The 24,789-nt window shown below is 46.6% G+C and overlaps 2 protein-coding genes across 4 annotated transcripts in view; one reads left to right on the top strand and one right to left on the bottom strand.

The window, feature by feature from the left end:
• CLUAP1 (clusterin associated protein 1) overlaps positions 1 to 14,864 on the top strand; it is a 76,513-nt gene extending 61,649 nt beyond the window's left edge. Inside the window, exons 10-13 of one of the 2 annotated variants that reach the window (XM_035131360.2) lie at positions 5,334 to 5,441; positions 7,101 to 7,156; positions 12,782 to 12,838; positions 13,738 to 14,864. In XM_035131360.2, coding sequence (XP_034987251.1) covers positions 5,334 to 5,441; positions 7,101 to 7,156; positions 12,782 to 12,838; positions 13,738 to 13,890 — 374 coding nt within the window. In that variant the 3' untranslated portion in view covers positions 13,891 to 14,864. The remainder of the gene's footprint in view (positions 1 to 5,333; positions 5,442 to 7,100; positions 7,157 to 12,781; positions 12,839 to 13,737) is intronic. The other variant, XM_035131362.2, reaches the window with a different exon arrangement.
• A 28-nt stretch (positions 14,865 to 14,892) lies between these two features.
• Positions 14,893 to 24,789, bottom strand: part of NLRC3 (NLR family CARD domain containing 3) — a 34,293-nt gene continuing 24,396 nt past the window's right edge. For both annotated transcript variants that reach the window (XM_035131356.2, XM_035131354.2), the window contains 9 exons: positions 24,670 to 24,753; positions 23,402 to 23,485; positions 22,105 to 22,188; positions 21,648 to 21,731; positions 20,354 to 20,437; positions 18,994 to 19,077; positions 17,857 to 17,940; positions 16,514 to 16,597; positions 14,893 to 15,290 (listed from right to left, as the gene is read on the bottom strand). In XM_035131356.2, the coding sequence (XP_034987247.1) occupies positions 15,200 to 15,290; positions 16,514 to 16,597; positions 17,857 to 17,940; positions 18,994 to 19,077; positions 20,354 to 20,437; positions 21,648 to 21,731; positions 22,105 to 22,188; positions 23,402 to 23,485; positions 24,670 to 24,753 (763 nt within the window). In that variant the 3' untranslated portion in view covers positions 14,893 to 15,199. The remainder of the gene's footprint in view (positions 15,291 to 16,513; positions 16,598 to 17,856; positions 17,941 to 18,993; positions 19,078 to 20,353; positions 20,438 to 21,647; positions 21,732 to 22,104; positions 22,189 to 23,401; positions 23,486 to 24,669; positions 24,754 to 24,789) is intronic.

Raw genomic sequence — 24,789 nt, forward strand, 5'->3', positions numbered from 1 at the left:
TCCTGTCACTCGATTTACTATATTCAAGGCAGAGTGGGAAGTCAAGGCTGTATGTTGTCTGCTGCCCCCCACCCACCCCACTTCAATGATGGGAGCATTGGGTGGGTCATGGCTGCTTACTGTTTAAATATCTATCTCAGAGCCCCAAATCAGCTGCGTTATGGGTACATGGTGGGTAAGCCCTATTATTGTTAGGAATTAGAGGTGAACCACTTTCACTTTAACAATGTAGTATCAAACCCATTAGCTGCAGGGGGATTGGATTAGAGGACCCTCACAGTCCCTTACAACTCTACAACTCTATAAAGCAGTTTTGCCTTGCTGTGTGCTAATAACAGGGGATTTGTTGTATTATTTATTGATCACATTTATATGCCGCTTTCCCCCCTGCCCTTTTGCTCAAGACACTTTACTGTGTAAAATAATGACCACCAATCCGTTGGCTACAAAAAGGAAAGGGTGATAAGAGAAGAGGGAAAAGAGAAAATTCAGATACCAGTTCATCTGTAATAAGGTTGCATAATGATTTGGGTGGAATGTGCTTGGCGCAAATCATCTTGGAGGAACCAAACAGTAGTTTGTTCCATAGAAGGGGGCCTTACACTCTCACATTATTTTCTTTGATGTGGCCGGTGCATTGCCTGTTAGTGGAGTGGAAGAGCCAAATGGTAACTGGTCTGGTAGAAGGGGCCTCACCGCCTCACCTCTCCAGCTCATGCAACTATGGGGAATGAATAGACACCAATGGGGTGAAAGAAATTGGTGGATGGCCTATCCAACAAAAAACAGGGTTTTTTATTATTATTATCCACCCGACTATTCAAAGCTGTAAATTGCAACTCAGCTGGGCACTTGTGCTGGCTAAGAAAACCTACAACCAGGCAAGGAGCAACAACATATTCCTCCTTTAGGGTATAAATGGCTAATATAAGTCACAGACATGCAAGAGGCAAGCAGAAAACTTGCCATGAGCTTGTAACTTTTGCAGATGAATATGCAAAACTGGATTAATTAACCAATTTGCGGATTACATTGAACTAAAACCAGGTGTTACAGTTTTGGGTCCTGTTTAAGCCATATGAAAATAAGTAACTCTATTTAATTAGCCAAAAATGCTGCTCTTCATCTGATAAGCAATTCCAATCTAATGTTTCTTTTTGCTCTTTTTGCTCTAGGTCAAATCTCTCCAGTGGGAGGGAGTATTTAGGCTTGCTTTTAATACCAAGGGAACTATAATTAGTAAGGTTGCCCGCATGCTAACTTTTGACAGAAAAATTGGATCAGTGACAGGTTGGAAGGAGCAATTTTATCCTGATATTATTTCAGTTTTGGCTTATTCTTAACTAAGACGTCAGCAGAGACTCTTAGGTGAATCATCCCAGTGATTTTAATATTGCTTTGTATGCCTTGAACATTTATTGGGAGGCAGGGGGCATGTGAGGGAGAAACCCAGAAGGTTTTCTCTTGTGGATCAGTTAAATGAATTTTTGCTTTTGGCTGAGACTGGCTGAGGCTTTTCAAGTCGCATTTGATAGTTCCAGCTTGTTAATAGTTTTATCTCAACCTTCCTTGTCTTTGTCCTTTTGTATGTGGCAGCAGGCTTTAAGTAGCAGAGCACTGTTGGTTCTGCTGAGGACTAGTGTTCTGGCTTGCTGGGTCTTTGTAGATCAGGCATGAGGAAACTTTGGTGCTCCAGAAGTTGCTGAACTGCAACTCCCATCATCCCTGCTCATTGGCCATGCTTGTTGGGGCTGGTGGGAGTTGTAGTTAGCATCTGGTGACCCAAAGTTTCCCCATGCCTGTTGTAGATCCTGAAATTTTTTTCCATCTTGCAGCTGTCTTCTAGAAGGAGACTTGAAAGGGCCTTCCCCCAGCTGATTTTTACCCTGGAACTTGATTCTGCATTGAGCAGGAGGTTGAACCAGATTATCTCCAAGGCCCCTTCCAACTCTACAATTAGATGGTTCTCTGAAAGGATGGCTATGAGCAAAGTTGAGCATAATCAGACTTGAACATGAAGCCGAATGACTTTAAAAAATCAATTTAGAGGAGTCTGAAGGAGAATAAATACACTTGCTCAGATACGTAATTCTTAGAACATTCAGAGCAGTTCATGGACATTCTTTCAGTGATCACCATATGCAGATGCAGATGGAGGACCGAGGCTTTGAGTTACAGGTAGGTAGCTGTGTTGGTCTGATGCAGTCAAAACAAAATAAAGAAATCCTTCCAGTAGCACCTTAGAGACCAACTAAGTTTGTCATAGTTATAAGCTTTCGTGTGCATGCACACTTCTGCGCATGCACACGAAAACTCATACCTATGACAAACTTAGTTGGTCTCTAAGGTGCTACTGGAAGGATTTCTTTATTTTGTTTTGAGGCTTTGAGATTTGCCTAAGGCCATCTCAGTGAGTGTATAGGTAAGATGAGATTTGAACCAGGATCCTCATCCCAGAGTCTTGTCTGCTGAAGTACACAGGACTGGACTTTCAGTTATAGAGCTTTCTTCTGGAGCATGATTTCTTCTCAATCATAAAACTGCCTCTGTTTTACAAACTCAGTTGTTTGTTGTTATCGGCAAAATTCTGTTTGGGGAAGCAGTGGATGAGCTCCTGGGGCTCAGCCCCTCAAATGGAGTATATCACATATTTGCTTTTGTTTACAAAGATTTGAAGCAACTGGGGCAAACAAGAGCAGCTTGGATCCGTGGGGAAATCTGAGTTCCCAAAGTGAACAGGAAGCACATATTGTTCTTGGCTTGAACAAAGCTTTATTGAGAAAGTGACATATCTATTGGTGGGTTCTGCCTGCAGCTAAGGTGGAAACAAAGTATGATCCGTGAGAGATTTATTAAACACATTTGGGGTTTAGTGTGGTCTTTCTTTCCTTCTTCAATTTTGGTTTTATCTGAAATTAGTGGCATACAAAGACACACTTGTACTACCTTCTCATCTGATTCATCTACATATTAGGATCTTTTAGGGAAGTCATTTGTATTTTTAGTTAATAGCTGCTTTGTGGAACCACAGCATGGGTCCCTTTAAAGTGGTGGGGAGAGGCAATTTCAAATGGTACTTTGCTTCTTTTTAAAGTGGATGGGTGGCAGCAGTGGCGTGAGGGAGTCCTCCATCTCCCAGCTGCCATCCCTGCCCCCTTATAGGAGAAAGCACCTGGTGAGTTGAGATTAAATCCTGCTGCCTAGGCTGCATGATCCTGTTTCCTGCTGGGAATGGGATGGTGCAGCCAATCATGGGCATAGCCAGGATTTGGGGGGGGGCAGAACCTCAGTTAGCTATTGATTTTTATTGATTTTTATTGATTTGAGGAGGCAGCTGCCCCTTCCTGCCCCCCTCCATTGGTTACGCCCATGCAGGATTAAGTTCTACCCTCCCAGCCATCAGCTGACATCACCTGTGACCTCAGCTGATGAGAGGGTGGGTGTGGTTTGGGGGGTAATGGCCCAGTGGCCAATTGGATCCCCTGGTGGGCCAGGATTGGGCTGTGGGTTGGATGTCCCCCGCTCCCTGCCTAGAGGAAAGAAGGTGGCGGCAGCAGCAGTATATCAGGCAGACAACCATCACTCCAGCGCCTCTGAGAGGAAGCCTTCCCCCTTAGAACTGCATCCTTTCTGTTCCCACTTTGCATTATTGTAGCAAGGACAGATGAGATGCTGTGGCTGATGGTGCAGCACAATTTCCTCCACCTCATTAACCTTCAGTTCTAAACTGATGAAATAGTCTGTCCTCTCTGCAGGGGACTAGGGTGAGGGTGATGAGAATCTTCTGTTAGAAGTTCCTGAACTACCATCCCCAAAATTCTCTGGGAGAAGCCATAACCGTTGAACCAGGAGCAAAAACTAATAGAAGTTTGGAATGTAGAGAAGAACATTTTGTAATTAAACCACAGCCCATTTTGTCCCCGTTGTTGTTGTTGTTGTTGTTGTTGTTGTTGTTGTTACAATAATTATTACTACGTCAGTTTGTTAATTTCACTTGGGTGAGAGATCCTTAATTTTCTACAAATCTTCTTGAACTGAGAACATACTGATCTTTCTTTCCCCTAAGTGAGGCACCTCCCTGCTCCCTGGTGGTTTTGGATGACGCTGGTTCTCTTTAGAAAAGATCACAGTAAAAAGAAAAGAGAGAGAAACTTCCAAAACCTTGTTTGTGATGAATGTGTAGGCAGTATCCACTACAATCAAATTTCATAGTGTTCTCCACTCCTACATTTGTAAGTTCTGAAACACTCTGATCTTCCCCATGCAGGCCTATGGGTATTTGTGTGTCTGTGTGTTCTGATAGGCGTCTGATTTCTCTGGATCCTTTAACTGTGTTTGAGAAGGGCATGGAAATCAGTTGCGTCATTTATATGTGGGAGAGGAGATGGAAGGCAGCTTGGGGAGCTGTTTCTGGCATATTTCAAAGTCCAGCTAGCTAAATTGAACTGAGTTGCAGGTTCCAGTGTTATGAACAGGGGTAAATAGTTATCTGTGAGCGGCAAATGCACCCTGTATTTATCACAGCTCATCTTGTGTTCTGTTGGGAATAACTGGCCAGCATGATAAGAAGGAGTGAGCAGTGTTATCAAATTTCCTAGCTGATTCTCTTAAGTGTGATCATTGCAGAGACCACGCGAAAAATCTAGTGGCTGTGACCACGTAGCTACTCCTGACCTTCACACACTGTAGAATTAGATCTCTGAGAGTAAAAGATCTGAAATCAATAAAGGAAGGGTCTCTTTCAGTGGGCAGTCTTCTTCTGTTCCATTCATATCAATATGTGACTTTTCTGAACAATGTGAATTGTGTCATGGAGCCTGCTGTCTTCTTGCACTGCAATCCTGCACATAGTTCAGACTGCTTAAATTGCAGTAGGATTTAAACACCTACAGTGTGGGGGAGATGGCAACCAAGAGCCTATCCCCCCCTATCCTCTCCACTCCCATCAAACGATGCTAATAGTAGTCCCAGAAGGGAATAATTTTGACAGAAGAAGCAGCACTGAGGGGAAGCATGAAGCACCTCTTCTCTGCCATCTCAATAAAAATGCCATTCCTCCCCTCGACTGTTTTTTTATTATTATTATTTAAAGTTGTGTACTCTTGACTGTGGATTCCCCTGTGCCATGCCTGAAGCAAAGTTCTTTCCCGAGACTTTTACTTGAGGTCCTTTTAACCGGAGATCTCTTTTGGACACAGAGCAATTACTCTGTTGCTGAGCTGTGGTCTGCCTGTCAGCCCACAATCATTCCTTCAAGCTGAAACAAAGAACAGAAAGAGATGGAGCTGATGTCCTAATAACCGTTATTGGTGGGCATTCTTGTTTTTGTTTAGACAATGATGACTCAGACATCGAGATCCATGAGGATGAGGGATCTGACAGTGACATGGAAGACAGGCAGCTAATGAAGCAGCATACGGCCATGGAGATGCTGATGCAAGGTATCTGTACTTATACACCTGGTGGACACTCCATTGCAGATGAAAGGGTCCCAAGGGGCTGACTGGTTTGTCCTGCAGGGCGAAAGGAAACAGCAAGTGGCTAGAAACTTGATGGTACCGCCTACAATTTTGAAATACTTGCTCAGCTCTGGGAAGGGCTGACCAACAAAATGAGGTTGAGAGTCTGAAATATATTCTTTCTCAAGGCTCTTTCTAGAGTTGCATTTCTGGCCGAGCTGCTCAGTTATAGGAACAATTATGTGTTTACTGAATATGATACTGCCTCAGGCATTTAGATGTTAGGAGGTATGAGGTCATTTTTAATGGCCAGCAGGTGAGCTGCATACTTACTATCTCGCAGTTCCTCTCCTGAAGAACCTCTCTCCATGTTGGTTCACTTTCAGAATTGGAAAAGCATCTCCCCATTGCAGGGAGGTAAGCTGCAGGTGGGCAGGAGAGATCCATACATCCTGTTTGTTTTTCGAATCGAATCGTCCTCCCCCCGCCACATTTTCTACATAATTGGGGCCTTTTTATGTTTAAATACACAGAATTGTCCTGTCACTTCTAGCATGGCCCTTACAGTAAGTGGAGCTCTGGGCTCATATAAAAAATGGTTTTGCTCACAGGTGGGGAACCTTTGTCCCTTCTGAACTACGTAGCCAGCTGCTGAACTACAACTCCCATCAGTTCCAGCAAGCATGGCCAATAGCCATAGATGATTCTGGAATGTCTGGAGGGCCAAGGATTCCCCACCTCTGCTATAACTGAACCCTGTACATGTGGGACTGCACAGCTCCATCCCCAGAACGGCTTCTCTAGTTCAGCCAAAAGCAAGAGATGCAGTTGCTCTCCCACTTCTTCCCCAGCTTCTCATATTATAATACCACAAGGATGGCGGCGCTTTGTGGAGCCTCTCTGGAGCCTCACCAACATTTTAAGCTGGAAGCGTTAATGCACAAAATGACTTCGGGAGCTCTTTGCATCTGTCTCCGAATGTCAGCTGTCACCTGCTTTGGTCAAGCGCTCTCGGCTCCTCCTTGCAAAAGAACTGTGACCTTTTACTGGAACACAGAAAGCAGTCGTTAGAGCAAAATTGACATATTAGCTTAAGCTAATGTGCTTTGATTTAAGTTTGTGTCATCCAATCAAAGGCAGGGGTAAGTGAAACGGTGTTCCCCTTAGATGGCATGTGGATTGTCCTACAGCTTTTGGAAGGACAGGAACTCCATCAAGAAGGGGCCCATTCTGACAGGCAGCGAATGTTTGCCTCTCTTGGCCTCTCAGGCAGAAAACAGATCACATATTTAGGACTCTCTTGCACTTCATTTGATTTATTATTATTATTTCTCTAAAATCCAACATTGCCTTTCAAAGCACCATCCAACACAATTGGAAAGGTGTAACCTGAGGCATTGTTGCTTGCTGGGTCCATGTTCACTTTCTCTTCTCCCTCTCGTCATTTCTGGTCAAAGAGACTACAACAAACAAACAAACAAACAACCACCCACCCCAAATCTGAGAACAGGGATACTGGCACGATGAGTCTGAGCATCAAGTGCCTCTTATACCACCTTTGGCTCCCTAGAAAGAAAGATACCCAGCATTGTTGTGTGTTCAGCCACATTCTCATTGATTCTGTCTCCTTCTCTGCTCCAGGGAGACCAAGCAAACGGATTGTAGGAACGATGCAAGGTGGAGACACAGAGGACGATGTAAGTAGTCGCTAAAGACGCTAATGGCAAAAAGGTGCTTTTTCCATGGCATACCTTCTCATTCCGCAACAGGTAGCCTGTCTCTCCAGTTTTCCCTGCCTTATTTCCCTTTCTGTTTCTGTCTCCCCCACTTTCCTCAAAAGCTCCTGCATCTTCCCCATCTCATCTCATCTCTTCACTGTAGGTCTCTTTCTCTCCTTCCTAGTGCAGCCACTTCTTTGCCTTATCCTGCTGCTCTTGCGATTACGTTAGGGAAACAGAGCAAAAGACTGGCAAGCGATGCTTCTCAGAGGTCTGTCTGTCTCTGTCTCTCCCTCCCCCTTCCCCCCAGAACAGAGACTCCTTTTGTGATCCTGTCATCCCTATCATTTCTTTTGCCTTCAAAATTTATCATACAGTGCCTGGTAATTTTACTGTTGCTAAAAGTATTAAGGCACTTTACAATAGATAAAGACAGATCTCGATTGACGGGGATGCTAATTGGTCTTTGCGGAAACTGTGCTGCTACTACCCCAGTGGGACAGATGAAAGTGACAAGGAGCATGTGGCCGCCGGCAGCTCAATGCCGCACTATGCTCAATGCTTTTCTGCTTCTCCGCACCCCCCTCACATGCCAGGGGGTGCAACTTGGTGCAACTTGCAGAGGACAAGGAAGTCCTAGCTGTCTTGCTGATAGGTTCCAGGTCATTCATACCTAAGCATTATTGTGGTGATATCAGGGCCCACCATTAAGCCCCATCAGGATGGCAGGCACAAGAAACAGGGCCTTTTCAGTGGTAGCCCTATCCCTGCTGAATTGCTCGCCCTCTTTGCACAGAATCTCCCTCTATTTTCAAGTGTGCTTTGAACTGCTTTTAAAAGAATTTGGTTGTTTGTCTACCGAATATCATGTAAACTGCTGCTCCTTTTATAAACTAAAATTAATTGTTTTGGGCCAGAAAATAGTTTTTATTTTAGTTATGAACTGCCTTATGAGAGTCTTTGGCTTGGGGTGGGGGCTAAAAATTAAATAATTTGTAGCTTAGGCCTGAGTCCCATTGATATAAATAAATATCTATGCTTTCAGTGGGATTTGGCCACACTAAGCTCTGCAAGATTTCACCGTGTATTTAAAATCAGGGTGTTTCTTCCCAGCATAATATTTTTAAGTACTTTCTGACTAAGAAAACCTTTTGGCTCTAAAGCAGTTTGCCACTAAAGCTTGGGTTTCTCTTTAAGTCTGTCATTTTTCTTCATGTAGGAGCCAAGCTCCTTGGCTCTTTCCCTTGGGATGGACTACCTCCCTGGCTAGAAAATGCTGCTTGCGTTTTAAATATGCATTGTTCAGGTCAGCCTGAAGTCATTGCACGGATGCAGGAAATACTAAAGCATTTGTACTTCCTGTGTGAAAACCAGGTTTACTGAATTGGAGCTGCCACACGAAGGCCTCCTTTGAATGGCTCAGGGTTGCGGCTGCTCACTTGAAGTAGACAAAGAGGCTGTATTTGTTTGGATAGCTGTTTTAAATTGTGGTGATAGGTTTAAAATGTTGTTGCAACTTGGTTTGTTCTTTTGTTGGTGTTGGTTTTTTTTAATTATGACTGCATCACGGTGGCAGAGAAGGCAGATATGAAATTGGTCTTGCGTGCACCAAGGCCAGCAGTGGACAGTGGCATACCCTACATAGGGGAGTGATTTTTCTCAGACCTCCAGCTGTTCTCTTGTGGCACACTAATGCGCCCCCAACCCTGTTTGAACATTTCTGCCCTAGCCTCAGAGTTAGCACCTGCCCTTAAACAGTTTATGGCAGGATAACAGCCACACAGAGCTTGGGGTATAATTTGGAGCAGATTTCCTCAAAAAGTGGTGAACTCTCCTTCCTTGGAGGTTTTTAAGCAGAGATGGGATGGTCATCTGCCAGAGATATTTTTAGCTGTGATTCCTGCATTGCTGGTGGCTCGACTAGACGACCCTTGGAGTCCCTTCCAATCCTACAATGATTCTAAACTAGCAATCAGCCTCTTCTCCCAGCCTGTATTGTGGTCAAGCAGATTCCTGGCACTTCTAAGGAAACTTGGGTCACATCCACACCACACATTTAAAGCACTCTCATGCCACTTAAACACAATTTTCTCCCAAAAAATATTTGGAACTGTGAAGATTTTCCTAATGTGATGGACTGGCTGGATGAAGAGGAGTGGTGGGAGGCACCAGCTGGCTATCCCCTAAGGGTACCCCAGGGGACGAATGCTCAGAGCCAGGGGAGTGTTGGTGGAGTGTCAGTCAGAGGGAGAAGAGGGCACAGACTGGGAGGTGGTGTCGGAAACTAGAGGCCAAGGGCGTAGCCAGGATCAAAACTAGGGGGGGGCAAGCCAGGATCATTCAGGGGCGGGGCCACAAAGTGGGAACGTGGGCGGGGCTACAGGGCCAGCTGGCCTGACGATATTGTGGTGGCGGCAGCGGCCACCTTGTGCTTCTGGGGCTGGCAACGGCGGCGGCTACCCTGCTTGGCTGGAGAGGACGGGAGGGTCGGGCAGGCAAGAGGGGGTGACAGGGTGGGCGAGGGCAAGGCAAGGCACGGCCGCAGTCACGACGGCTCCGAGGCGTTGCTGCATATCAGCATAATATTTCAACCATGTTGTGGGTTCAAGCCCCACCTTAGGAAAAAATTCCTGCATTGCAGGGGGTTGGACTAGATGACGCTTGTGGTCCCTTCCGACTACAATTCTATGATTCTATTGATATATTGCCATAGCATATGCATCATTCTGCTTTCTTGAATTGTCCTACTCCTAGGCATAGCAGCCAACTCCTAGAGGCCTAGGTGCCTCCCCCCCCAAATACTAGTAAATACCGTATGTGAAAGAGTCATCCCCCCCATGTTGATGGGCTTTCTATGTGGGGCTTATCTGCCCCCCCATATTTTATTAAGAATGGAAGAGGGAGGGAAGGAAGGAAGAAATAGAGAGAGGGATAACTCATATTTGTGGGTGCCTCTGGGTGACGCTGTGATGCTGGAACTCTGCAGCAAGAGGACGGGAGGGTCGGGCAGGCGAGAGGGGGTGGCAGGGCGGGTGAGGGCGAGGGAAGGCACGGCCGCAGTCACGACAGCTCCGAGGCGTTGCTGCATATCAGCATAATATTTCAGCCATGTTGTGGGTTCAAGCCCCACCTTGGGGGAAAAATCCTGCATTGCAGGGGGTTGGACTAGATGACCCTTGTGGTCCCTTCCGATTACAATTCTATGATTCCATTGATATATTACCATAGCATATGCATCATTCTGCTTTCTTGAATTGTCCTACTCCTAGGCATAGCAGCCAAATCCTAGAGGCCTAGGTGCCTCTCCCCCCCCCCCCAATTACTGGTAAATACCGTATTTGAAAGAGTCACCCCCCCATTTTGATGGGCTTATCTGCCCCCCCCCCCCAGTATTTTATTAAGGATGGAAGAGGGAGGGAAGGAAGGAATAATAGAGAGAGGGATACCTCATATTTGTGGGTGCCTCTGGGTGATGCTGTGAAGCTGGAACTCTGCAGCAAGAGGATGGGAGGGTCGGGCAGGGGAGAGGGGGTGGCAGGGCAGGCGAGGGCGAGGCAAGACAGGGCCGCAGTCTCGATGGCTCCGAGGCGTTGCTGCATATCAGCATATTTCAACCATGTTGTGGGTTCAAGCCCCACATTGGGGAAAAATTCCTGCATTGCAGGGGGTTGGACTAGATGACCCTTGTGGTCCCTTCCGACTACAATTCCATGATTCTATTGATATATTACCATAGCATATGCATGATTCTGCTTTCTTGAATTGTCCTAGGCATAGCAGCCAACTCCTAGAGGCCTAGGTGCCTCCCCCCCCAAAAAAGAAATTACTGGTAAATACTGTATTTTAAAGATTCCTCCCCCCCCATGTTGATGGGCTTTCTATGTGGGGCTTATCTGCCCCCCCCCAGTATTTTATTGAGGATGGAAGAGGGAGGAAAGGAAGGAAGAAATAGAGAGAGGGATAACTCACATTTGTGGGTGCCTCTGGGTGACGCTGTGATGCTAGAACTCTGCAGCAAGAGGAAGATACCGGTACACCTGTACAGGAGCCTTGTAAGCAGCTTTCTCTCTGCTTGATTTACAGCAGGCACGTCCAACAGGTAGATTGTGATCTACCAGTAGATCACTGGATGTCTGTGGTAGATCACTGCTAGATCACTGGCACCCCTAAAAAAAGCTCACCCAAATTTTTCCTCCTCCCTAAAAAAAGCTGAACTATGACCTGAAGCCCTAAACAAAAATGGGCCTCCCTCCCTCCTAAAAGAAGCTCAACAAGTTTGACCTAAACCCCCCCAAAACAGGGCTTCCCTTCCTTAAAAAACTCAACAGCTTTGACCTGAACCCCCCAAAAGGGGGTAGATCACTCCCAGTTTTTAACTCTGTGAGTAGATCAGAGTCTCTTGGGAGGTGGCCACCCCTGATTTACAGTATACAGATGCAGGAGGAGGGGCAGACTGGAACACCAATGCTTTTTATAAACATCACTGTGTCTATCAAAGCTACAGCCCCCCCCCTTCTTATTCACTTCCTTTTAGCCTTGCAGGGCCACCTTAGTCAAATTGAATCCTCTGCACCCTCATTAAATCACCAATAGAACTGTTAATGCGATCCCTGAATGCCCATTAACAACTCCCACTGAATAACAATAGGGTGAATAGGGTGGACCTTGCCTGAAGGGATATTCTGCTCCATTGTCTTAACTGCTTAAGTACTGGTAGCCACTTTGCTTTATTTATTTGATGTGTTTTTGTTACAGCTGTGTTCCCGCCCCCAGCAAGTGGAGAGCTGCTCTTGCTAAAGCAAAGCCCTTTCCACTTCAGTTTTTGGAGGGGCAAAGTATTGGTTATGGTCTGTAAAATACAATAATTTTTTGCTTCTAGGGGGGGCAGCTGCCCCCTCCTGCCCCCCTGCCTACACCCATGCTAGAGGCAACAGGGTATAGTGAGCAGGAAGAAGCTGGGGCAGAGAGCAGTCCAGAATCAGAGGCAGAAGCGGAAGCTGGAGAGCAGGGGTGTGGGAGGTCAAGAGGCAGAGTGGAGGCCTGGTTTCCCAGATCACGAAGATGAATGAAGACGGCAGAGCAAAGAGAGACGGAGAGATGGAGCCTCGGTGGCAAGGGGGGAGCCAAGGGGGAGAGACTTAGAGAGTGGGGGGACTTTCAGTCCTTGCAACTGCCTCATTGGGGCAAGACCTACTGGAAAGAGATGCTGTGATCACTAGACCTGAGCTGTTTTGGTTTCTCAGCATAGACTACATTCCCGGGATTCTTTGAAGAATGCCATGACTGTCAAAGTGGTATAAGTGCTTTAAATGTATGGTGTGAGTATGGTCTCTTTGGTGCCACTGAGAGGGGGCTGTGCCCTGTCAACCTGCCCTGCTTGAATTCTCCACAGGCAGGCAGCTGCCCCCCTGCACCCCACTTGAGCCGCTCACCTGTCTCCTCCTCCTCCCTCCTTTGGAGACTCTGCCCCATCTCCACAGTGCCTCTTTCACTCCCATTCATTTTTGCAGTATTCGCTGGTTTCATTTCTCTCTCTCTCCTAATTTTTCCCCTTTCTGCTTCCATCTCGCGTTGCCTCTGCGCACTGCTGCTCCCTCTTCCAAGGTCGGGGCAGCCCAAGCCCGAGCCAGTAAGCGCAGAGTCTCCAGAGCCAAGGCTAAGGTGGGTGTGACTCCAGTCTGCTATGCTTTCCCCTCCACATGCCAGGCCCCCCCCCACAGCTCTGGTGGAGCACAGCCCTCCTTCCCTGCAGCTTCTTTAGCAAATTTCAGCCAACGGTAGCACTCAGTGAAAAGAATGAATAATGGTGAGATGCATAGTGGCATATGTAGTTTACACCAACCGTCAGGAGAAGCCTCAAAAATGTTTTGGCCTTTGTTCTCAGATTGTTATCAAGCAAGAGGCAAGGGCAGTATTTAAAAAGACAGATCTTGGTTGGAACCCATGCCAGAATTAAGCAGAGCTATTTAAGTGTTTGGGGGAAAGCAAAACACTCTGCATGTGCTCAGATGTATACTTTATTGTACAATATTCCTACCTGTTACTTTAAAGGAGAGGGTCATGGTTAAAATGGAAAGGCAGCTCATGCAAGCTGCTGCCACGTGATTTTCTCCAACCCCCTTTTCCCACCACAGCTCCCTCCATGGAACATGGAAGAGGCTTGTGCGGTGGAACGCAATAACTGATTAGTCCTTCCTCACACAGCACCTCATGGCATTTGCTCCAATAAGATGTTGTGAAGGCCATCCTTGGCTATTAGCCCTGGTAGCTGGATGTTCCACCTGCCGTGTTGCAGGCAGCATGTCTCTGAATACTGGTTGCTGTTGTCCTGCAGGAGGATGGACTAGATGAGCCTTTGGCCTGACCCAGCAGGGCCCTTCTTGTGATCTTAACCATATCAATTTTAGCTGATTAATTAACAAATGTTTTAAATTGAGTGACAGCCTTGTAATGATAAGCTCTCTTAGTGGTTTGAGTCTAATAGTTCTTTACATTGAGCCTTCAAGACAGGGCATATTATATATATATATTCCCAAATAATAAATGAAATATTTTTACAGGAAGATACTGAAGATAGTGAAATTGATCTGGATGACGATGACGATGATGACGACGACGACCTGGAAGACGACAGCATGGATCTCTCTCCCAACAAGGCGAGTCGGAGGGTGAGGAAGCCCGAGCCCCTGGAGGAGAGTGATAATGACTTTTGAGCAGCCAGGTCATCTCCAGAGACAAACCTTGAGGAGCACAGAGAATCTAAAACGTTGACCCACATGACTCTGACAGGATGTACTCTATAGAGTAAGGCAACCTTGATACCAGTGAAAAGAGTACCAAAGTAGTAATATATCGTGGAACTCAAAGTAGCTTAGCTCTTTTGCTGTCGTCAGTTCATGAGCAAGGAAAGAACACTAACATTCAGAGAGCAGTCATGTCACGCTCCATGGTGCCAAAGTTTTAACAGACCCAACAACACACACACAGACAATCCAGCAACACAAAGCAGTTTAGACTCCTACAGAATTCCTGGTATCTTTTTGATACAAACATGAATCTGGAATTGTTTCAAAAGACAATTCAGGATAAATTAACAGCTTCAGAAACTGACAAGGCAGGCAAGGAGCCCACAATTAGTCTGGGGCTCTGCTTTGACTCTAATTTACCTCTTTGCTATATGAGCACATATCATATTGTGATAAAAGAAGTTCTAGGAATGATAATATCTCCAACCCCATTATTTAATACCAAGTCCTTGCCACACATGTCCATGCTAATGTAAAACCAGGTATCGGTTTGGTTTTCCTAAGCAACTTTTCATTTAAAAAAACCTCATTTAGTAGAAATACAAGTTTTATTTTGTTTTTCTCCCCTTATTCTGGGCCAATAAGTCTCTAGGCACTGAACAGGCTTGACTGAATACTTTCCTCTTGTCACAAGCCACACAGTGCTACCAGTCTCTGAATGCCTCTGTGTATAATTTTATTTTCAGAGGCTATATGAAAAATATTTTATAGATCCAATTCCCTAACAGTGGCAGGTATCATCTGTTGAACTAGTTCTATGTTGAGGATTCCTCAGTTCCTTATGCCTTGCAAGTTGTATGTATTTTCCAGACTCGCTCTGAACCTCTTTGACTTTTACATACATTCCCTCGTTTCACAAAATAAACGACTTTACAATCTTGTTTCTTTTTGTGGTGTCAACTGCTTTCAGTTTATCAGGAAGGCACAAACCACTGCTGCAGATCCACCCACAAAATGTCTGAAGCACCGAACCACCTTCACCAGCAGGAACAAATGTCCAGAATGGAAATCACAAGGTTTGTCGTCCTCTTCCACAACTGCCTTCGGCTCAGGCCACATCCCCACTTAGTACCATCCATTGCAGCATCCTTTCACTCCCTGGTGATCTCCCTTTGCGCAGCATCCTTGTCAGTGAGCCATTTGTGAGGAAGGGGCATGTCTCCAGGGCGCAGGATGTCTGGGATCCCAGAGCACCTCCTCCAGGGAAGTTTCTCTTTCACATCTCCACAATGCAGCTGGGGGCATTTGTACGGATGGCATCAGCAATCACCTTGGCTCCCGATTCACCTATTTTGTTTCCCTGTAAGCTGTGGAGGGAAGGCAAAGGGTTGACTCTTAATGCGGCATCACTGTCTGGGCACTGCTCACAATCTGACTGGTAATTGCAATTTCCTGCCATGTCAGAATCACACACAAAAGCTCAGAGCAGGTGGGGGGGGGGAGAGAGAGAGAGGTTGAATGGCTTTCCCTGTTGCACGTGACTCTGTTAGGTTCCTTGAACCAGTTGGAGCTTTTCCTCAATGGGCAACTTAATCGAGTGGTGGCTGCTGTGCTTGTGCCCTAAAGGTCTGGACAGTGGAAGCTGTGGAGGGTGGGCACTCCTGATTTGTGACAGATATGGACTGGAGTGCTTTCCAACCAATTAATATCTAAAAGCTGGATACAGGGAAGCAGTGGGGCTAGGGAAGACAGCTAACGCATTTTGGTTGCTAAGCCATGGTCAATATTTAGCCAGCCTCAACCCCAAGTCTCTAGGTTGGGATTGTCCTCCAGGCCCACGAAACAGCAGCTAACTCTTAAGTCCTTTGCTGAACATTCAGGAACTGTTACAACAAAGAAGTAAAATTAACTGCTTGAGTCCATCATACAGCTGTCAGCCTAGGATGCCTGTCCCTCCTTCTGGAATCTGCCCTGGCTCCAACATCCATAATAATAATAATAATAATAATAATAATAATAATAATAATAATAATAATAATTGTACCCCGCTCATCTGGCTGGGTTTCCCCAGCCACTCTGGGCGGCTTCCAACAAAGATTAAAATACATTAAAATGTCACACATTAAAAACTTCCCTAAACAGGGATGTCCAGGTGTTTTCTAAATGTCAGGTAAGTCCTTTAGGTTTTTCTTTCAGTAGGAAAAGAGGGCAGGGGCAGGTTGGCTCCCGTGGGAGAAGGGCCAAGGAGTTGTAGCTATAAAAGAAAAGGAACTAGGGCAGGGCACCCTCTCCTCACTGTGCTTCCTACACATCTCCACTCTGGCTTCTGAGATTAAACCAGACACTGATCCATATGTTTTCAAGCTCCTCTGCCATAATCAAATGGGCTGGAAGCTTTTTATAAAAAAAGTTTAGGATCTCAGGAAGAAGAGTTCTGCTTCCATGGTAGATCCATTAATGTATGTAGTGCAATGTTTGTGGTTAAGTAGCAAGTTCTGCTCCACCCATCCCTACCAAATCCTGTGGGGTCTGGATCTGAAATGGCTTGGACACACACTTTCTAGACCAAGAGCATTGAAAAGTAAGTTACTTGATGTAGGTGAGGCTGTGGCTTCCAGTCAGAGCTGTGGCAATGCAGATCGCTCCATCCATGCCTAGGGAGTTCTCTTGGAGGCTGTGGGCAAGAGAACATGGGCATATGGAATCCATTATGCACAGGCACATACAGTACACAGTGTCTGCTCCAGCCTTGTTTCACTTCCCCCAGAAAAGTGTAAAGTAACACCTGCCTGGCCATTGAATAGCTACAATGCAGGTAGGGTAAGTTCCAGCCCACAGCCCAAATGAAGCCCACAAAGCCATTTCCTCTGCATCCCACCCCCTCTCAACATGCAGCCTTTAGGCTTATTTTTTTCTTTAAAAAAATAGACAATAACTTCCATTGGTGCCAATTAGTTTTTTAAAAAATAAAACGCTAATTGCCACATGGTATTTTTGGTGGGGTTTATAGCTGGGTCAAACATCGTGAGCTCTGATTCCCCCTGTCAAAATGTAGCAGTCAGCCTTGGAAAAATATCTCCTATTGGATTCAAACGGAGACCATTTTCTAGCCTAATCGTTTGGGCTATTTAAGGAGATCACGGCTGCTGATGGAAGGGCTCGCCCTCCCACCTCCACCAACACATTCCTCAGCCCTCACAATTAAACTGGACAAAAGTGCCACTGCTCCTTGCCCCAGCCAAGCCTAAGTGCTTCTGCGTGGGAAAGAATGAATGAATGTGTTAAGTGTGCATGAATGCATATGGGTAGATTGGGGGTGGGGGTGCCGTGCCCACCCAGTTTTACACTGACCCCCCAGAAGGTCAGCCACAAGAGATTGTAGCCCTCAAGTCGAAAAAGGTTCCCCACTCAAAAGCAGCGCTTAAAAGACTAGTTGTCCCCCAAAATACTATTTTGTATTGCTAGCTTCCCCAAGCATTAGAAAGGTTCAGGAGAGCTTTTCACAGGGTCAGCTCTCTTATGGGGAGAAATGCCTGGAGATCTGTGATGGTTTCACAATGCTGTATCTATTTATAAATGTACTACACGAGCAGCCTGGCACCTAGTCAGGTGGTTCTAGCCTTGCATCAGTCACTCCAATAGCAACAACAGAACTTTGCAGCTTTCCAAGGTGATTTTTGCCATCTGAGTCCAAAACCCAGGCTTTGGGGGAGGGGGGTGATTTGCTCTGCCTGGAATTCCACTGCAAAATTCTTATTTCTTTTAGCCCTAACCCAAGCAGGATACATGTGGCATATATTTCATTGGTACAGAATTAGCCACCAACCACACAAGGCCATTAAACAAGCACTTTCAGCCATTATGCGAACCCAAAGGCCATCTCTTGACACTCTTGAATGACCCCATCTGTATCCTGTCCATCGTTTTACTTACTTCAGCCTGCGGAGGGTGCCGTTAACTTTCAAGGCATTGGCCATTGCCTTTGCCCCTGCCAAACCGATGGCATTTCCTCTCAAGCTGTCAAAAAAACAAGGAAGATAAATTAAGGCCAGGTATTCACTTTGATGCTGAAATGAAGCCACAATTCCACGAAGCCAGAAGAGTCTTGCTGAATTCTAGGTGGGCCATTGGCTGCACCAACTGGCCAAGTTCTGTGATGTCACCATTAAACTTATAAGATTGAGGTTGAATCCTGACAAGACAGAAGTACTGTTTGTGGGGGACAGGAGGCGGGCAGGTGTTGGAGGACTCCCTGGTCCTGAATGGGGTAACTGTGCCCTTGAAGGACCAGGTGCGCAGCCTGGGAGTCATTCTGGACTCACAGCTGTCCATGGAGGCACAGGTCAATTCTGTGTCCAGGGCAGCTGTCTATCAGCTCCATCTGGTATGCACGCTGAGACCCTACCTGCCTGCAGACTGTCTCCCGCTTGGACTACTGCAATGAGCTCTACGTGGGGCTACCTTTGAAGGTGACCCAGAAACTACAACTAATCCAGAATCTGGCAGCTAGACTGGTGACTGGGAGTGGCCACCGAGACCATATAGCACCGGTCTTGAAAGATCTACATTGGCTCCCAGTACGTTTCAGAGCACAGTTCAAAGTGTTGGTGCTGACCTTTAAAGCCCTAAATGGCCTCGGTCCAGTATACCTGAAAGAGCGTCTCCACCCCCATCGTTCTGCCCGGACACTGAGGTCCACCACCAAGGGCCTTCTGGCGGTTCCCTCATTGCGAGAAGCCAAGTTGCAGGGAACCAGGCAGAGGGCCTTCTCGGTGGTGGCGCCTGCCCTGTGGAACGCCCTCCCATCAGATGTCAAAGAGAAAAACAGGCACCAGATTTTTAGAAGACATCTGAAGGCAGCCCTGTTTAGGGAGGCTTTTAATGGTTAATTATTTTATTTCATTTTTCTGTTGTAAGCCGCCCAGAGTGGCTGGGGAAACCCAGCCAGATGGGCGGCGTATAAATAAATATTATTATTATTATTATTATTATTATTATTATTATTATTATTATTATTATTAAATTCCCCCACCCCCTCCTGGATGAACATAGGGATTGAGGAGTACTTACTCTAGTGTCGCAAGGCTCTTGTTAAGAACCAGGGCATCTCCTAGAGCTTTGGCTCCACTCTCGCCTATCAGCGCCACCTGGAGGCTGCAACAAAACAGGGCATATTTTGAACAAACTCAAGGTAGCACCACCATGTTGTGCCAAGGACACTCAAGCAGTGCTGGAAGGGCCAGCCCTACCATTAGGCAAAGGGAAGCAACCACTTCAGGCATCTGTTCTGAATGGACAGCAAATAGTTATTCAATTTATTATTGTTGCATTTTTACAGCCAAGAAAGGGAGCAGATGCTAATGGGATTGTCTGCCTTAGATGTCAAAGTAACTCTGGCTGTGGGTGTTGTGTTCTTCAGGGGCATAGCCAGTGTTGTGTTTTCCAGCTTTTGTTGGCTCCCATCAGTCCCAGCCAAGAATGACTGGAGTTGTATTCCAACAATAACTGGAGGACATCATGTTGGCTCTCCCTGATGTACCTTGACCAAGTGCTGCTGTTGCTGCTGCTTTTTGCTTCTCTGCCTCAGGCAGCAAAATAGCTTGGGGCAGCCATGGGTGCTGAAAGGCTCCCCACCAGCACCTTGCCTTGTGTTCCTTTCGCCTGAAATGGCTGGTAAGTGCTTCTGAGAGGCAGGAGAAATGAAGGTGGGCTTGGGTTGGTTTTTAATTTTAGGAAGTTCTGGCGGGGAACAGGCCTTGGACTCAGCTCCCATCTTAAGATCATCAGAAGAGCCTTCTGGATCAGGCCAATGGCCCATTTAGTCCAGCATCCTGTTCTCACAGTGCCAACTAGATGCCTATGGGAAGTCCAAAAGCAGGAACTGAGCCAGGAGGACTTTCCTCCCCTGTAACTGGTATATTCACATTTTTGAAGGTGTCCTGCACCATTCAACCACCCAAGCAAAAGGCAAGGAGGACGGCAGGGATGAGACCCTCAGGATGTTGCTGAACTGCAGCTCCCATCAGCCCCAGCCAGCATGGCCAATGGTCACAGATTATGAAAGTTGTAGTCCAACAATATACAGAGGGCTACAGCTTCCCCATCTCTTACATTCACTGTTTACTTTCTGGGTTTTTTAACCAATAGCTTGGTTATTGAGCCTTTCCGCCACATTCCTTCCTCTCTGCACGGTCATTCTGGATTCCATGGTGGCATCAGCCACTGAATGTGCTGTTCAGGAAGTCCCTTGTGCAGCCCTCCTAGTCAATCCCAACATTCACTGAAGGCATGTGGCCCAAACAGACATGCACACAACACTGGGCCAGATATAGCTTAAGAGGCCAGCAGTTGCTGACCCCCCGCACGAGTCTTGCATCTTGATGAATCCCCTAACAGGTATTGCATCCTTGTGCATAACATGGAAACTTACTAGAGCGCAGTGAGTGTTGAGTTCACCCTCAGAGCAGAAGCCAGGGCAGCTGTTCCTTCGTCCCCAATTGCATTTTCCTGTAAACTGAAACATAGCAGAAGCTAGCCTTTTGGTTGTTGTTTTTTTAAATACTCTTCCATATTTTTAACATTAAAAAACCTCCCCTACACTTAGAGAAGAAGTAAGAGTTTAGCAAGAGCTCCATGTTGGGAGTTTATGATTATTTGCTCAGGGGTGTGTAGGCGGGAGATTTAAAAATATGACAAACACACCCTACCTGCATTCTGAAGTGGCGTGGTCCTCATTTCATATAAGGTGCAGCTCTAAGAAGCCCCGAGAGAGCTAATTTTTTGTGGACACCCCCCTGAAAATGCTTACAGAGCTCAACTCCAATGAACCCTTTCTATAACTTCCCCGCCCCAAATCTTGGGAACTATAGTTATGACAGGAACTGACTATTATTTATGGCAAATTCCCAGGGAACTAGTTACAGGTAGGTAACCGTGTTGGTCTGAGTCGAAACAAAATAAATAAATTCCTTCAGTAGCACCTTAAAGACTTAAAACTTAGTTGGTCTTTAAGGTGCTACTGAAGGAATTTATTTATTTTGTCCCAGGGAACTGTTTCAGATCTGTAATTCCCAGAGATCCAGGTTAAAAGCTATAGCAGCTAAACAGGTCTGAAACGAGTTGAGATTTGCAGAATGAATGTAACAAATGTGACACTTCTTACGATTGATCAGAACATTAGATTATCCCTAACAATGTTACTCTCTTCAGTAGTTTTGTCTCCAGTAGCTTGAAATAAACACTTAAAAAAAGAAGAAGAATATATTTCTTTTTACAAGCCAGAGCAGGCATAGGCAACCTTTGGCTCCCAGATGTTTTGGAACTACGACTCCCATGATCCCTAGCTAACAGGGCCAGTGGTCAGGGATCATGGGAGTTGTAGTTCCAAAACATCTGGGAGCCAAAGGTTGCATATGCCTGAGCCAGAGGAATGTTACACTTATGTGCAAAAAGGTACACCCCACCCCACCCCCACACTCAGAAACAGCAGGAGCCTCCCTTTTCCATTGCATGATAAAATTACCTGTGATCCTCAGACTAAATAAAATAAATGTTTATATGGGTGAACATGCAATTCTGGTCACCCTACATGGTCTAAAGCGGTACTGACTGTCCCACCACCTCTCATCCTGCTGCTTAAATGAGCCAAAAGTGATTTGTTTCCTTCAATGCAAAAACTGCTCACGCTATTGAGGCTGAGTGGAAGGCAAAAGTCAGGGACTTACTCCAAGATAGAGAGACTCTCATTGACCTGCAAGGCTTGGCTCAAGGCCTTGGCTGCTTTGAACTGGATGAAATTCCACTGCAAGCTAGAAGGAGAGAGAAGGAGAAAAGGAATGAGGACCCAACCACACATTCCCACATGGTACAGCCCTTCCTAGACTGTACCACTTCAGCATATAAACAGGGAGGGGCCAACTTGGAACCAGTTTACCTACAAGATCACCTTGCCTAATATACACCCATCTGACTGATCTGATTGGTGGAACTGGTGCTGTTACAGGTGCCAGCCACATAATACTCATTCTGAAAAATAATGCCAACATCTAGGCAGCAGTCTCCGATTACAACAGCCAGTTCCAAATCTTTGAGACACCACTTTGCAAAAGCTTGAACAATCCTGTTCCAACTGTTTGAATGCATTTATGCTCAAGCAATGCAGACTAATCCGCTGAAACTCACTGCAGGGAAGTGAGCGCTTGGTTCTCCTTCAATGCCAGCGCAATGGCCTGGACGCCTTCGTCATGCAGCAGGTTGGCAGCCAAGCTAGAAAAAAAGCCCAGGGGAAATGAGAGTTAAAGCAATGCAGCACTCAGTGCAAGAGCTGGTTGGTTGGTTCCCATTAATACATGGAATCCGGGCCTTTTCGCTGTGGCCTCGACCCCATCAGTCCCCAAAGACCTTCTGCCTGACCACAACATATACCCTGTCTTGCTTCTAGGGCAGGGGTAGGGAACCTAAGCTTTGAGGTGGCCCCCAGACCTCTCTATCTGGCCCTTGGGACTCTGACCAGGCCACGCCCACAACTGGTCCTGCCATGCCCCCTCCTTTGGTGTTTTTGCCAGGCTGGAATGTGTCCTTAGACTCTCACCATGTTTCTAGGTTGCCTGAAGGTTGGAGAGAGATTGGGGGAAGTTGGCTTACAGTACAAAAAGTCACATTTACTGATTAATATTCTACAGCTTTTTAAATGTGTTTGTGGGAGGAGGAATTATTGTTTTGTTATTTGTGTTTTAACTCTTTGTGTGTGCTAGTTGCTTTCGTCTCATGTTTATGAGTGCCCTGAGATCTTTTGATGGAGGGCAGTATATAAACCTAATAAATAATCTGGAATGTGGCCCCAGGAAGGCTAGGAACGCAGCTCTAAGTCTGGGAAATGTTCTCTGCTCCTGCCTAGACCCTTCAGGAGTTTTCTCCTTTTCTTCCCTCATTCCTCCTGCACTCACACACCTCCCTGAGAATGTTACAGGGTGTGAGCCTGGAAAACAATAGCCAACCTTCTGGGAGGAATTTGATATTGCTCTGCCGAATGTTCCATCAGCATAAACATTTGAAGCTGGCTAGGTGGGACAACGTGTCCCCTCCTCCCCTTGCACACTTTTCTTTTCCCCACAAGTCAATTCCAGGAGACATGGGAGGCATGTAGAGAGAGGAGAGGAGGGAAAGCCCTGTTGTGCAGGTGGAGGTCTTTGCATAGGGCTTCTGCTGACAGTAGTCATAAGATGAATTGAAGAAGAAACAAGACGAAGAAGGAGGAGGAGGAGGAGGAGGAGGAGGAGGAGGAGGAGGAGGAGGAGGAGGAGGAGGAGGAGGAGGAGGAGGAGTATTTGCTAAAGTTCTCCACTCCAGAATTCCTAGATTCTATACTACCCTGAGCCCCAAAGCACCAAATTAAGGACATGCTGCCAGGCCATAAAGCTTTTTAGGGTGTGCAAAATATTTCTCAGAGACCCTGTTTTCCAAAGGCCAAATGACTCACTCCAAGTTCCTCAGGGTGCTGTTAGCTCGAAGGGCACTGGCAATCTCTTGAGCTCCGTCTTTGCTTATAGAGTTCTCCCGCAGGCTACAGGCATATGGAGAAAAGTCATTATTGGATTCTTATCAATGCCTTCATTGTTTTTCACACACTGCTCTTCCCCAAGTGGTAGGAAAATAGTGGGGAGGGGGGCAGACTTTCATAGGCCTGTTTCCTTGCCAGAGGACTTTAGTCTAATCACATATGTGAAAGAGGGAAATACCAGCAGGCACCCAAAACAAGCAAAACCTGTTTTAATGAAAACCCAGAGTCTCAGATATCAGGGGGACTCCCTACAGGGACCCACCCCCAGTCATCCTGACCAGCACTTCGCCCAGTGACAGCGCAAGCAGCGGGTCAGGAGGAGGGACTGAGGAATGGAGTGGAATGGAGAGGGGGCTCCAAGACCCAGCTGGCCAGAGGAGGAAGGACAGCGCAGCGAGGTGTCGGAGCCTCTGCAACGCTCCAGCCAAAGGACGGGAGAAGGAACGCAGCCCCTTCCGGCGCCCACGTTGGGTCATGCACCCAGACATAGGGCAAGGGGACGGCATTTTGGGGTCCCCATACTATTATGCTGGCGCAAAAACAGACAAGTGCCATTGCCAGGTTCTGAATCAGACTAGGCAGTCATGTTTTCTGTTGCCTCTGCACTGTAAATAGTATACACAATAAAGCTCTTAAAGACAGAGTCGACTGGAGTGTCTTTACTCGGGAGTAGCCGCAACCATCCCCTGACAGCGGCAACCTTGTGTCAAGAAAGTGTTAGCCCACACAAACTAGTGCACCTGCCTCACCGCAAAAATCAATCAATCAGTCAGATCTTTTGGGGAAGTTTCACAAGATCTCTGAATCAGGTTTAATTGCACAGTCTGAATTTGCTGGCACTGATGGAGGAAGGGGGTGTGGTGGCTGCAGTCTGCCCCTGGTGTCATCCCGGGGGTGTGTGTGACATCACTTCCCTGCCCCCCTAGGACGCTCACCCCGCCCCTGTGGGCAGCTCGCCCTGCCCCCAAGTGCACAGCTCTGGGTGCTGGAGCAGCTAGCTCCGCCTCTGTTTGCTGGTATGTGATTCAATCCACCCCACTCCAAAATATTCAGTGTAGGAGTGCCCTGGGGTTCTTCTTGTGCTCTTTATAGCAGTGCCGCCACCTTGCTCTCTTTCCCTGAGTCTACTCAAAGAACTCTGGCAGGCGATGGGATTTGGAGGTGGCAAAGCATAGACTAGGACTTACTTGAGGCTGGTGAGGCCTTGGTTAGAGCAAAGGGCTCGAGTGAGCGCAGTCACCCCTGTGTCGCTGATTGAATTGCTCTGGAGACTGAAGAGGCAAACACAGAAAAGTGAAAATGGGTGA

The sequence above is a fragment of the Zootoca vivipara genome, chromosome 14, assembly GCF_963506605.1.
Source record: "Zootoca vivipara chromosome 14, rZooViv1.1, whole genome shotgun sequence".
Taxonomy (NCBI): Eukaryota; Metazoa; Chordata; class Lepidosauria; order Squamata; family Lacertidae; genus Zootoca; species Zootoca vivipara.